Source organism: Chenopodium quinoa, unplaced genomic scaffold, assembly GCF_001683475.1.
Source record: "Chenopodium quinoa cultivar QQ74 unplaced genomic scaffold, ASM168347v1, whole genome shotgun sequence".
NCBI classification, from domain to species: domain Eukaryota; kingdom Viridiplantae; phylum Streptophyta; class Magnoliopsida; order Caryophyllales; family Amaranthaceae; genus Chenopodium; species Chenopodium quinoa.
The window spans coordinates 6,787,736-6,802,763 of NW_018743955.1; the positions used below are offsets into that span (position 1 = coordinate 6,787,736).

General features: G+C 34.8%; 2 protein-coding genes across 2 annotated transcripts; one reads left to right on the top strand and one right to left on the bottom strand.

The window, feature by feature from the left end:
* The first annotated feature begins 4,817 nt into the window (after positions 1-4,817).
* LOC110689501 (30S ribosomal protein S17-like) lies at positions 4,818-7,204 on the top strand. Its single transcript, XM_021866285.1, has 3 exons — positions 4,818-4,979; positions 5,067-5,171; positions 7,049-7,204. Exons 1-3 carry the CDS (start codon positions 4,818-4,820, stop codon positions 7,202-7,204), a joined length of 423 nt encoding a protein of 140 aa, XP_021721977.1.
* A 422-nt stretch (positions 7,205-7,626) lies between these two features.
* Positions 7,627-13,760, bottom strand: LOC110689308 (isocitrate dehydrogenase [NADP]-like). Its single transcript, XM_021866064.1, has 15 exons — positions 13,643-13,760; positions 12,650-12,693; positions 12,436-12,545; positions 11,928-11,965; positions 10,920-10,997; positions 10,206-10,259; positions 10,023-10,124; positions 9,698-9,793; positions 9,523-9,625; positions 9,356-9,424; positions 9,152-9,267; positions 9,017-9,051; positions 8,766-8,908; positions 8,568-8,690; positions 7,627-7,972 (listed from the first exon to the last, which is right to left on the bottom strand). The coding sequence occupies exons 1-15, from the start codon at positions 13,689-13,691 to the stop codon at positions 7,879-7,881; spliced, it is 1,254 nt and encodes a 417-aa protein (XP_021721756.1). The 5' UTR covers positions 13,692-13,760; the 3' UTR covers positions 7,627-7,878.
* Between the last annotated feature and the right edge of the window lie 1,268 nt (positions 13,761-15,028).

Genomic DNA, 15,028 nt, shown 5'->3' on the forward strand with positions numbered 1-15,028 from the left:
TAGTGAATTGTGACGCCAAAATTTAGATGGTCAAACCTTTTTGTCATGATTCATGAAGATGAATAAAAAAAAGTTGCTTTTTTTAATTATTATAAATGATATAATTAGCTTAGGAAAAAAATTAAGTTCACAACAAAAACATTCTACAAAAAATATAGAGCAAAAACATTTGTTATATTAACACATTTTTTTACACATGTTTTTGTATAAAAAAAATAAATAAACATTATCTACACTAATTTATTTGTGTATATGTCGTCAATTTCAAAGTTTAGTGTGACAGGGGTTACTTATTCCAGGGTTACTCGGTCGGTTAGCGGTTAGGAGTTACCCTCACCCTCACCCTGAAAATGTGCTAACTGACTGAGTAACCCTAGAATCAGTAACTCTTGACCTACTAAATAACTCCTCCCTTAAATAAGTAACCCTGATCACACAGCGTGGCCAGCCACATAGAAAAAAATTCCAAATGTTTTTACCCTTAATTCTTTTTATATTTAGGAAATTTTGATATTTGCTAACACTAAAAACACTATGTTTCATATTTTCTTCCTATTTATTTTTTTTATTTTTTTTTACTTTACTACCAACCAAATCACACATTGTTAAATTTAGGGAAATTCCCATTGATACACTCCAGGTATTGACTTTTCTCAGCGGTACCACTTTTTTTTTTTGACTTCCTGCTGATACACTTGAGGTTTTGACTTTATAATTGACGTGATTAAGTCTGTTAATAAGACGTTAATAACTTATTTTATTCACATTTTAGGCTTAGTAATAGATGAAATGACTAATATACCCCCATTTTTTTAATCATTTCCCTCCAAAATTTCCCCCTTAATGTTGCTGTTATTTCCCTCCAACTTCCCAACCCTTATTCTCTCCCTATAAAACCCCACTTTCCCTCTTCTATTCTCCATAAAATTTCCCCTCCATTTTTTCGAGCTCACCTCTTCTTCTTTTCTTTTTATTTCTGTTGGTCCCTGCTGTTCTGACATGGCTGGTTCTGCAGGCAGTGGTTCCTCTTCTAGCAGCAGATTTGGGAGGTCCATGTGGGTGAGACGAATTCAATGCAATTGTAATCCACCAAGACTTGCTGATATTAGGGTGTCTGACTCAATTTCGAATCCAGGGAGGTCATATTACAAGTGCAGGCATTGTGGTTTGTTTATGTGGGTTCCTGAAGATCAAATTATAGCCAATCATGAAGAATCATCCAATTTGAGAGTATTAAGAGAGGAATTTATTGATTTCACAGACAAAGCATATGAGTTTGCAAGCTATGTTTATATGGTTGTTAGAATTACTCTTGTGATGTATCTTAGTTTACTGTTTGTAACCCTGAAATGAGCATTGTGTATTTAGTTGTCATGTACTTCAGAGACTAAGTGTACTAGGAACAAATTATAAAAGTAAGGTTGTATTTTCTTGGTTTTGAATGAAAATGGAAAAATAATTTGCATTTTGATTGAGTAAGGTTGTATTTTCTTGGTTTTGAATGAATCAATCATTGAGATCAATTTGAGGGGGTTGTTCATTTGAGGGTGCAGTATCAGAAGGTTGATCAATATGGAGTGGTTCAGATTGGGAAGGTGCAGCAAAAGGTTGTGCAGATTTGGACTTGTTCCTTAGCCTATTGGTCATTCTATTCAAGGCACTTGGTTTCTTAGCAAAACCTACCCAAATGTGATAAATCTCACACTCACCTAGGGTGTGAATCATCTTAAAAAGATCAGCATCATCTAGTAAAGGGTGATTCTTTTCATTGAAACCATAACCAAATGATGGGTTGACTATAGGAAACTCAGAGTTTACTGCAGCAGTGTCCTCAAAATCCATAACCAAATCAAGCAAATTACATCTATCTAAGTCAACAGCAAGATCAACATGCTTATCAAAGTAATGAAACCTTAACACAACATCACTCATTCTGCAAAAGAAGGTAAACAGTATACACACTTACAACATGCATATAAATTCAAAATCATATCCAACAATCCACAACATTCAAATAAATTCCAAATCAGGTATCCAATTACCTATAACATGCACATAAATCCCAATTCAGGTATCCAACAATCAATCAAATAAGCAAATACATTCCAATTCAAGTAAATCAATGAAACAGGATCATGCCATTTCATCCAAATTAAATACATACTCTACATAAATAATTGAACACACATAATCACGCACCTAATATACCTAAAAAAAACCCTAAAATCGCACAAATATACAACATTTACATCATGAATTTAACTTAAAATCGCAAAGAAAAAAGAACATCACAACTGCACCAAATCATGCAAAAATGAACAGTAGTAGTGCTAAAGTACCTGAATTGTGCTAGATTATCCTCTAATGATTTTGTAGACCAAAAAGATCAGCGCAATTCCCTTGCAAAACCCTTGGACTTCGTCGTGAATGATGCAGAGAGCAGAGGAGAGAGAGATTGAAATTAGAACAAGGAGTTTGTTTTGTGTCAAATCGACATAAATGGAAGGGGAAGGGGTTTAATTATGGGTGATGGAGGGAAGGATTAAAAGGGGGCATTTTAGTCTTTTCACCTAATCTCAACTTTTAACCTAGAATTACTAAGTTATTAACGTCTTATTAACAGACTTAATCACGTCAATTATAAAGTCAAAATCTCAAGTGTATCAGCAGGAAGTAAAAAAAAATGTGGTACCGCTGAGAAAAGTCAATACCTGGAGTGTATCAATGGGAATTTCCCTTAAATTTATTCAAAAAAGATTAAAATTTTTTTTAAAAAATAGTAACCCAACCACTCTCAACTACTAGTCCCATCCCGTAAGCCACCCCTCCCGGCCCCCTCCCCCCTGCTGGTGGCTGGCGCCCAAAGTTTCGGCCGGCGCCGGCGACCCCTTCCCTCCCTTTTCCCCACCTACACAACCCATTTGTTGTTGTTGAAGAAGCACGAAGATCCAATTGATTCGAAATAAACGCACCCACAAACCCTAATCTCCATTATTGTTGATTTAAGAAATAGATGACGACGGCGATGGTTGTAGTTGGTTCGAATTGACATCGATTTTCGAAGGAGAATCTAACAGAGAAAAGAGAGGGAGAGATAAAGTGGGCTGGCAGTGAAAGGGGGGGTGGTGGTGGAAGCTCAAGAATGGTGGTGATGAAGCTAAGGAGTGGCAGGGTAGGGGAAGGGGGTCATTTCCAATGGAGGGAACGGGGAGGGAAAATGGGAAGAGGATGGCTTTCGATTCGGGGCAGCAAGAAGGGGAAAAGGGAGGGGGAGTTGGATGCGTCGGATGCCAACAGAGGGGAGGGATGGCTAACGGGGAGAGTTGGCTAACGGGGAGGGGGTGGCTAGACTGTGGTTGGGTCCCACTAACAAAAATAGTAACGGTATTAGGTATCAGATAGTTAAATTTAACAATGTGCAAAAAGACTTGCGTGGACCTGGTCCACAATAATATTATTGTGGACCCGAGGTCTATACACACGCAACTGACATTATATTGAACATAGTGACCATTATTTTTAACATAGTAACCTTTATTAAAACTACTACAACGTTTAATAATATTGTGAACTTGAAATACGACGCTATTATCTTAATATTAACATAGTGGCCTTTATTATTCATATTGATCAGTATATAAAATATTTCATTACAAAAATAACCACTTAGGCCTATATATTACCAAAATGATTTTTATTTCAACATAGTGACCTTTTTTTAAATTATAGTGACCCTTTTTTTTATTAATAAAACAACCATATTTTCTTTAATGTTAGTGGTCCACAATAAATTAATGTGAACCAGGTCCATTTAAGAATTTGCAAACAATGTGTGAATTAGGTGGTAGTAAAGTAAAAAAAAAAAAAAAAATTAAACAAATAGCAAATGTGAATCAAGTTGTTTTTACCGATAACATATGTTAAAATTTCCTTATACGGAGTATTTATTTACCCTTAATTCTATTTATTTTATTTCATTTAAGAGTAGATCTGACGGTTGATATTATATGCGAGTCATTAATCGATTAATCGTCCTCTCATGCTTTGATTATTTTACCCCTTTGAAGCTGTTCGCTTAAACGCTGCACCTCCCTCCCTCCTCCATTGCAGCCTACATTGAGTTCTCCATTGAAGCAGCTTCTTAGCTTTCCTTCCTCCATTGAAAAAGCTCCTAAGGTAAGATGCAATTTTCTGTTTTTTCAATCATTTAATATATCAATTTCACAATCTAGGGTTTAGTTTCACGCTATTCTTAGTTTAATTGTCACTATAACCAATTTAGGGTTCTTCCAAGGTGGGTTATTGAACTATTGGTTGTAATTACTGAAGTAATGAAAGATTGTAACGAGCGATTGTGTTGCTAAAATTTACTATAGTGATATTCTTAAGCGAGAAGAATTTGTGTGATTTTTTTAGCCTAATTTGATAATTAAGTCTAATTTGGTTTCTAATTTGTTGTATTATTCATGTTTGATCGATTCAACAAGCTGAACCGAGAAATGCTTGGTTTGAGGCTCTTCGAGCTCGAACCGAGTCTACTTATATTCTGGTTTGTCTCCAAGGTTTAGCACCCCTAACCCCTCTTAAGAAGTTTGATGATTAGCAATTCCCCAATACCATTGAACCAATTTGATTGATTATACAGCCGAATCGCAAGCATTTGTTTATAACTCTTTAATGCTATTTTGGATTAATAAAAATGGGATTTCCTATTTATTCACCCTAAGTTTGATAATTAATGTTAGGCTGAGAGCTCTGGTAATATGTTTTTGACACTGTGAAGTTGTGTGATTTGTTGAGATAGATAGAAGGAGAAAATGAAGCCAGTTGTGGGGGTGGTGGTCTCAAACAAGATGCAGAAATCGGTAGTGGTGGCAGTTGACCGTCTTTTCCATCATAAGCTCTTCAATCGGTATGTTAAAAGAACTAGCAAATTCATGGCACACGATGAGCAAAACGAGTGCAACATTGGTGACCGGGTAATTCACTTATCTCACACGAGTATTCTCTTACTTGCATTGTTTTTATTCTTACATTTGGCTTATTTATTAGTTGCTTTGTGTAAGGTGCATTTAGGACAAAGAGAATTAAGACTAATTGTTCTTTTTCCCGTTGCTGATTTAGGTCCTCTTTTGTATGTGGATTGTTATACTGCCATTTCTCTGTTTGAGGTGTCCTACTGAAATATTTTGTGTTATCATCAAATCAAGTTTGTGTGATGAGAATGGCATATATTCTACCTTCGTAGTGGCATTGTAGTAGTATTGTCAAACAAAAGGCGGAATTTGTTAGGGCTGGATGGATTCTGGGCCTTCTGGGCCTCCTAAACTTTAAGTAGTCAAAACCTATATAATTCTGCAATTTTTGTCCCTGCTAATTGTTGGTGTAAGAAGCATTGGCATTGTCGCCAGTATCAACTTCGTTATGACCCATGACATCACCAAGATCACGACTTCATTAGTAGTCATAAATTTTTGTATGAGATTGCATAGTTCAAATTATTGACTCAGTGATTAGGTCTCCTGGTGAAGTGCTGGAGAAAGTATATGAAGTAAGTATATAAATGAGTAGCTGTAATTTTAAGGCATATTTACAACCAGATATAATACTAATTTATCATTATCAGTAAACTGTGCTGCTGTATATTATTTGTTCCTCAATCCAAGATCTTTGGCTTTGCAAGGAGATTATCCACTTCAAATTATTTATGGGCCTTTGCTGAACTTGACTAGGTTGAAAATTTGTAGCTTTAACATAGATTATATAAATGTACTTGTGGATCCTGCTTGTTATGCAGTGAAGGCACTTTTTTGGCTTTTTTTCCCCATAAGTAGTCCTGAAGCCTTGTATGGCCCTTGCATGTGGTAAGGGTCAATATGTTGTTCAGATTGCATTTTGCATTAATTGGGTCTCAGACATAGAGTCTTATTGAACATAATCTACCTTTGTGGTGATTGTGCTCTACATTAATTGGGCTTCAAAGTTCAAACATATTTCATATTTATCATAATGTTGAATAGGTCAGCTAATCTTTCAAATGAGTATTGAGCTATTAATGACTCGATAAGTAGATCTATAAACCATGGAAGTTTCCTTTGGACATTATCTTCTTTTTATCTGTTAGTTTGGAATTCAGTTGATTTATGAGTACCCATGCAAGGTTATTTGTAACTGCCTCTGTGTGGTTTAAACAAGCTGGACATTTGAATTTTCTAGGTGAAACTATTGTGATTTGTGAATTGGAATTAGCTTGTTGATATTTTTGTAATTGAAAGCACTTCTCATCAATAAGTGGCTGAAATGATGAATAGAGTTTGCATAGCAGTCTCTCTGCTTGTCTAGATCGGCCTCTAATGTTAGACTCAGCTAGACCTTCCAAGAGTCACTGCCAACAGTAAAATCATTACAGGGTGTTGTTTTTAGCTGGCTGTTTCTCTTCAATGACTGCCAAGATGAAATCCTTACGTTCTACTATGATTATACTCTTGTTATTTACAGAGTACTTCTTATGTTTTCTTTTAATGTACCTTGTTCGGAGAGGTGAGTGACTGTAGGAAAAAGGTGAAATAAAAATTAGAGAGAAAGGTGAGTGAGTGTAAGAAAACAGTGGAAAAAGTAAGAGAGAAGATGTAGAAAGGTGTTAATAATGTAGGTTTAGGAGGTAAGATGGTAAAATTTATTTGCCAAAAACTAAAATAAATTTTGAAGTGGGTACATCAAGTTAAAACACCTCAAAATAGAAAGTGGGTGCATCAATATAAATCTGAGGGAGTATGCTATATCATCAGCCAACTTTTTCTTTTTTTCTCCTGTTGAAGCTTCTTTATTTTGTCTGAAACCTTTTTAAAGATCTACTGTAAAATTTACTATGATGAGCATAATTGTATTTTCATGGTAATAGCATGCTTGTGTTGCCTTCCGAGTCATAGATGCTCTGTTTTAATTCGTTGTTCTTACCTAAAACTGTCATTTCTTTCCCCTTTTACCATACTGCATTGGTTGGAGTACGGTGCATTGATACAGTGTTTGAAACTATCTTGACTTGCAGGTTCGACTGGATCCCTCAAGGCCACTCAGTAAACGAAAAAATTGGACTGTAGCTGAGATTCTGAAGAAAGCACGGATATATACACCACCACCATCAGCAGGCAAATTTCCTCGATCAAACAGCAATACTGAAGCTTCCTCAACTCCTTCAGTATAACTTTTTTCAACCGTGTTTGTTTGCTACAGTGGTCTTGAGAGCATTTCTAGGCAATACGGCTGTACTTGGAAGTCTCAAAGAAGCAGATTGCGCTCTCTTTATTTTTATTCCTTAGAGAAGTGCCTTGAATTCTCTCAGCAGCAGACTGGATTTTTCAGTCTTTGTTCCGATTTTAGTAGTTCAACCTTGCGTATATTGTATTAGTAGGAGCTATATCTTTTGTGCTTTTAATGAATGTGTTTTGAGCTCACAAGTGCAATTTTCCGATTCTCTCTAGATATGAACAGAGCAACAAGTATGTTGTATTAGAATAAATAATTATCCTTAGATATGGATTAGATTGTTTGTTTAGCTGGTAAGACAAAGCCAACTGCATATCAATCCAAAACAAGACCTTCCTCTAAACAGAGTAAAAGACTGAATGAGGTCTAAATCAGTGTGCAACCTAAATCGCATTCCTTATAATATGGTATCAAAGTCTAATTTTGTTATAAAATCTAAATCCAGTAGTTAACAATTCAAGTACAGAGATTTTATTAAAAGTAAGCACTTAGCACTGCGATTACTTTCTTGTGATATGTAGAGAGATCTAAAATTAAAAGGATGATACAATTGCTTACTAAAGAGCCGTGTGAACGTAAACTACTGTAAAATAACAAATCTCTTGGTATAATTTACATCTTTGCTCTAACAGCTAGCCTTGCTCTCAGCTCCTGAGCCACAGCGTCAATGAATTCTTCAGTGTTCAAATATTGAGATCTCTTGACTCTGAAGTAGTGAATTGCACAAGTAAGACTCAGTGTTCAAATAAAGGTTTAAAGAGCATGGCATATTTAATTTCAGAAAATTTAGCAATTTAGCAGTTAACCACACACACACAAGAAGCTGCTTTCAATCAGACAACCACAAACACACAAAAGAAGAAGAAGAAACTGCTTTCAATCAGTCAGCCACCATTAACAGCAAAAATTATATAAAACCATAAGTAAGCTATTCCATAAAAAATCAGTACTTGACTGCAAAAGTTTGAAAGATAACTTGGAAAAAAATGGGAGTAGAGAATGGTTCCATGTAATTCTGCAGTTCCCCTCAAAAAAAAATAAAAAAAATAAATTTCTGAAGTGAATGTATTTCTGATGAGTTCAACTAATCGTGTAGCTGTTTGGCGCTGAACATAGGGATGAAATATCACTTGAGTTTAATTACTGCTCTTTCATTCCAGGTTTACAGTATAAATGACATATAACATATTTCCCTCTATTTAGTTACCTAGCTAGTTAGGCTAACAGACTGACATTTCCGATTGAAAACCCCGCCCCAAAATTTTAGGTGATTGTCTGCAAAACTATCTTGTGAAACTTACTTGGGCCCATGAATAAGGAGTGCCAGATCTTTAGTCATCTTCCCTGATTCAACAGTTCCGATACATGCTGCTTCAAGCTTACTTGAAAAGTCCGAGAGCTGAACATTGTCATCTAACTTGGCCCTGGTAATGTCTCCAACTCTCCATTCAGTTAAGTGTCATAAATTTGGAAACATAATTATTAAAACTTTTTGATACCTGTGTGCAAGCCCGCGCGTCCATGCAAAGATGGATGCTATACTATTTGTGCTGGTTTCACCTCCTTTCTGGTGAACACGAAAATGGCGAGTTACTGTTCCATGGGCTGCTTCAGCTTCAATAGTCCGTCCATCTGGACACACCTGGAGCAGAAGATTAAATGTTCAACAAATTTAATGATGAACACAGATGCAAAATTGAGGACGAATATCCATATATAAATGAGCACAAGTATCGACTATGGCACAAACCAAAACAGAGGTCATCAACCCAAGTGATCCAAATCCTGCAATAGTTTTACAAAAAAAATGTAAGAGGAAGTTAGAAAAATTAGTTCATGGGCTTCACACAAGCAGCTTAAGTTTACAGCAGAGCTGATTTCAAACCTTGAGCCAAAAAATCACTTTGGACATCTCCATCATAGTTCTTGCATGCCCAAACATAGCCCCCTTCACTCTTCATAGCATAAGCAACCATGTCATCTATAAGACGATGTTCATACCTACATGTTACAGAATATTAGCTACATTACCAGTCAAAAATTTAGTTTAATGCATGATGCAGACTGAGAAAGAGAAACAGGATCTCACCATATTCCCGTAGTTTCAAATTTTGACTTCCAATTTGCTTCATAAACTTCCTGGAATATATCCTTGAATCTTTAATGAAGAAACCAAAATCAACAGACTAAGTAAATGAGATTGTAATTTGCATGGAACAGACTTAGGGGGAAAAGAAACAGATATTGAATAGTCACCTCCCGTCATATTTCTTCAGAATAGTGTTTTTGGTGCTAAGATAAAGTGGCCAGTTCTTTTGAAAAGCAGTATTCATTGAAGCCTCAGCAAAAGCTCGTAAGACTGTCAAACAGATAAATTACATTAAAATAAGATATGGCAAACAGCTAGGATAAAGTGGTAGTAACGCAATACCTACCTCATCAGTATTATACATCGACATTGCAACTCCTCCTGGATGTTTAAAATGATAAACTTCTAATTCTGTCTTGTCACCTTCCCCGTCTGGAACTGCACATAGTATCACACTATTCTCACTTGAAGATTTTCAAGTAATGAAAAAGCAGCATATATTAAAAAGATTTCCAAAAAAAAAAAAAAAAAAAAAAACTGACAGAGAAATGGAAGAAGGCTAAATATTGCACTGGACAAAATTGTCAACTCAATTAACAGATTACATTCTTCAAACTTCTGCCGAGATGTGAAAAACAGTAAAATCTCAGCCAAGGTAGGAATTTACCAAATACCATTTTAAGAGTTCCTGCTCCTCGAATGATCTGTTCGGATGCACGGTACTGATCCCCAAAAGCATGTCTCCCAATGCATATTGGTTTTGTCCAGCCTGATACAGTTGGTTTTAGCATGTGAATATGAAGATGATTAGATATAAATTAGCACAAAAGGACTTTTTAGTTTTGATTACCTGGAACAAGCTTTGGAATGTTTTTGCATATTATTGGTTCCCTGAAAACCGTACCTGAAAGGACGATACAACATATCAGTGAGAATGATCCTAAAGCCTGATTATTCCAGTTGCAAAATAAGACAATGTCATCAGAAGTGAAGGGAAAGTTCAGCATGATGTCAAGAAGTTCCTGCTTCTAGTGGATCTTATTAACAATAAATGTGTTTGCAAAGAAGAGGACTTCAGGGAGAAAATAAATTTCTTATTACTATCCTTTTCTAGAAGGTAATGAAAGAAGCAGAAAAGAAATTAAATGAAACCTCCTTCTCACTGGATAGAAAATTTGAACTCAGGATCCCAAAAGGCAGACGTAGTTCAATTTTTCCTCAAAAAACAAATTTATACACCTCATGAATCTTCACTGACCCCACAAAGTGATTTAGACGTGGAGAGCAGACACTCTTTTCCTAACTGATCTACGGAAGACAGAAGACAGAAGACATATAGCTAGATATAGAATTAAAAAATGATGAAACATACAGTGTACTAAATTTCATCACTACCGTTCAAAAAAAAAAAAAAAAAATCACTATAGAAGCCACAAAAGCTAGACCTTGAAACAAGCAAATATGACCCTAGATAGAAGACTTAGCAAAAAAAAAAATCATGAGTATGAAAACATAGTCAGTAACTAGATGATTGCACATTGGGAAGTGAAGAAAAGATTATCACCGTTTAGGATGTTTCTGATAGTTCCATTAGGACTTTTCCACATCTGCTTCAAGTTGAATTCCTTAACACGTCCTTCATCTGTTGGACGACAAAGATACTTAAATACTAACACTATAGTATATATGTTCAACATGGAATTACATGGACAAACTCTAAAAACACTTTACGTTAAAGGTGTTGGAACATTCAATTCCAATATATAAATAGTTTTTTAGATAAGGAAATATTTTAATGAGACAATAAAAGAAACAAGAAGTCCTCCCTCCACCCCTTCATCTCTCTCTCTCTCTCTCTCTTCTACGTGATGCCTCCAATATTTTTCAAGATAAGAAAATAATTACTGAGACAACAAAATAGGATAAATAATCAAAGAAACGAGGGATGAATAATAGCAAAAGAATTTATTCCAGCCTCATTTCACATCATCAAAACATCACAAATTTAAACATCATCATTTCTCTATAGCCACAAAATGGACATGATGACGAGGCAAGCCACAAGCCTATCACCAAAGGAACATCGACCAACCCCTAGTTCCTCCCAAATCTAACTTAATTTTACCTTGGGATGGTAAGAAAAATTCAAATTCACCATTGATTATTTTCACTAATATCTAACAGATTGCCTCGCTAGTGTCGCTAACCAACATCATGTTACTCAATCCTAAGATAAATCCACTTTAGCACCAAGAGCATCATACTCAATAGTGCTGCACTCTGACTAAGCCTCCAGGCCCCATGCTGCCATGCATCACTAAATTCTGAGGCAGACCACCGTTTTCCCTGCTATATTGCCTTTGAAAACAAACCCAATTAATTCATTCCTAGATCAATAGTGAGCTTCCCATAACTATTGGTAGTTAAGAGAGTTTTGGAAACTGTACAAAGACAACGAGAGAGTAGTTTCAAACTAAATTCAATAGTGTCTTTTTATGGTGAAAGTAAATGTGGATCAAAACATTAGCACTATTAAAGTACTTATCCAGAGAAGTAAAAAAAAAATAGATACCTGGTGTTATAGTTGCACATTTGATTGCAACATTGTACCTGAAACAGCGAAATCAATACACCATTGTGCTAAAATCACAGACAACAGGAACAAATTTATCATAGTACAGGCATTTTAACAGTAACTGAAAGCTAACAGCATAGTTGAAACTTGAAAGTACATAGATAGTTTGGCATAATCAGCTTATAGCAATACAACTGTGCACAAAAACAGATCGGAATAGAAGATCCAATGAATAAGTCATATTATCTACTTGATCCTGCCGCAAATGTTTATGACTTAGGAGACAATTTTCGGTTGATTAACTCATCAAAGAGACTGTAATTGTAGCTTCCTCTAAACTTTACTGGTCTGCCAGTTCAAATGTTTTTAGTGCCAGCAAAGAAAATATGAAGCTTTTGTATCATATCAGAACAAATGAATAAAGAGTCTATTCCTTAAAAGTATACTCATGGTACTATGTGATTTGTACGGGAAATAAATAGTAAGATACTATATAGAGATATACTTGAGTGTAGCTTCTGCACTTTCGACTGTGACTTTATCATTGGTGGCCTCACGATTTGGGAGACCAAGATCAAAGTACTTTATATCAAGCTCCAGAAAAGGATATATAAGCTGCTCAACATCGGAAAAAATTGTAATTAGACGTCTTACAAAATTAAACTTCATATGAAGAAAGTGATGGAACTATTCAACCAGAGTGAAAATATATTCCCGACCTTCTCTTTAATGGAATTCCAAATAATCCTAGTCATTTCATCTCCTGACATGTTAAAAAAGCAAGATTAAGATTTATGGAGACGAATTCAAAAGGAATGAGCATCTTGTAAGCAATTTAAGGCCACTTGACAATCAATGTCGGCATCAGTTTAAGATCTAACTCAGTATGTCGTGTAGAACGCGCTCTAAGGCCTCTATGGCATATTGCATTGTTAAGGAAACCCAGATTACCAGAAAGAAACCCATATGAAATTGACTAACTACTAGCAGATCAGTCAGCTTCAAGGAAAAGCAGCGCCTTTCAATGTCGGAAAATCCGATAAACATTCTTCACTCACTCACAAACATACACTCCATACTAGTTTTAATAGAATGAGTTCATTATACTACACAATACAATCATACAACACCAAACATACATATTAATACCAAAATGAACAAAATAGCTGCAGAGTTAAATAATGCCTAGATTAGAACACATTAGGCAAATCAATAGATAATTAAATCTTCCAATTCTGGCTAATCGACCTAATAGGCCCAATACAATGTAAAAATTCCGACCTTATATTATATTGGATTGAATCAAAAAATAATCTATATTGTTATGAAGTAGTATGCCAACGAGGGTTCGTGCTTCAAAGTTCAATCTATGAAACAGAAGAAACAATCTTTCTCTAACAATAAACCATTTTATTAATTCCTGCAAATCATTCAAAAATTCCCAAAATGTAATATTATAAGCTCTCTCCAAGAATAAATTGAGCTAGATTAATTTGTTCAATTTGGATTCAATAACCCATTTCATATGTCAATTTCTAAGCTCATATTATCAAAGTAATCATCTTTATCAAGATTTTATACAAAGAAGGAATGAAACAACAAGAACTATAGTGTATGATTTACCCAAAATTGAATTCTTGCAGATTGGATTATTAATAAAAAAAAAAATAAATAAATAAAGGAAGAACAAGATAGAATTTTGAAGAAATTACCATCCATTTCAACGATTGGATTGGTGACTTTGATCTTCTGGGAAGCCATTGTTTTTCTCTGTTGATCGTTCGTTCTCTTTCTCTTTCTCTTTCTCTTTGTTTGTCTGACTGAAATTAATCAGTTGAGAGTCAACAGTCAACAACTCCTTAATTAGCTACATAATAAATCTAAACCCCATTTGGGTGGGATACACAGCCATTTTTCTCCATCCTGGATATTAAAATGTGTCATTGGGTTGGCACAGAGAGAATACAAGTTTATCTTTGTGATTATTAGAGGACAAAAGCATAATTTTTTGTAATTTTGCCTAAAAAATGTTAAAATCGCTATTTGATGTAAACAAATTTTGTTTATCATGGAGATTAATTGGGGCATCGCCGGCCATCGGTTGGCACAACGGCATGATTGTTTGGATTTTAAGTCTTAATTGATTTGACTTGGCTTGTGTAGATTTTTTTTTTTTTTTTTTTGAAACCATATACTGCGTATTTCTTTTAGAGTGATTTCTCAAAATAATGTAATAATATAAGCTAATTCCTTATATACATTGGTTTAAACATTATTTTCTACAATACCGTCTACGCAGGCTCGGTTTCAAAGTTCGATAATTGCAAGTGCATTGTTGGCGGTTTTAACTAATATAGAACCTATGTTTTAATTACCATCCATCTAATTTGGTTTTAATTGCGGTTTTACCATTAGTGATATTATATAAACTACCAGAAGTGCAAGCTAAAGTAAACGAGGTAAGCTTCAACTTAGGGCCTGTTCACATTTACTGAACTGAGCTGAACTGAACTGAACTGAACTGAACTGAACTGATTGGAGCTGAACTGAACTGAACTTAACTGAATTGAGCTGAAATGAATATTTTATGAGAGAGAGAAATTAGAAGCTGAACTGAACTGATTGGAGCTGAACTGAACTGAACTGAATTGAACTGAAATTAAGTAAATGTGAATAGGCCCTTAGAACTGCTTATGGTATTAGAGGTTCTGTATAAGCGGTTTTATATTGCAAAATTTCAATCCTAAGAGCCAATCCTACATGGACAATATTGCGAGAAATAATTTCTAAACCAAATTATATAAGGAATAAATTAGTAGTTTAGCATTATTTAGGAAAATCGCTCTTTTATTTTATTTAAAACTATCATTATAATTTGGAATCGCATAACTTTTTGGATTAAAGTCTCATATTATTATTTTTTGAATCAATTGAAATCTCATATTAATTGACTTGTTTTGTTTATATTTATTTTATGATTTAAAATTATCATAGTTTGATCCTGTTTCCATAATCTATTACTCCCGTATATTATACAAGGGTGATATTTGTTTAAAATTTTCTCAAAAAAAAAAATGAATATTCACTGTAAAATAATT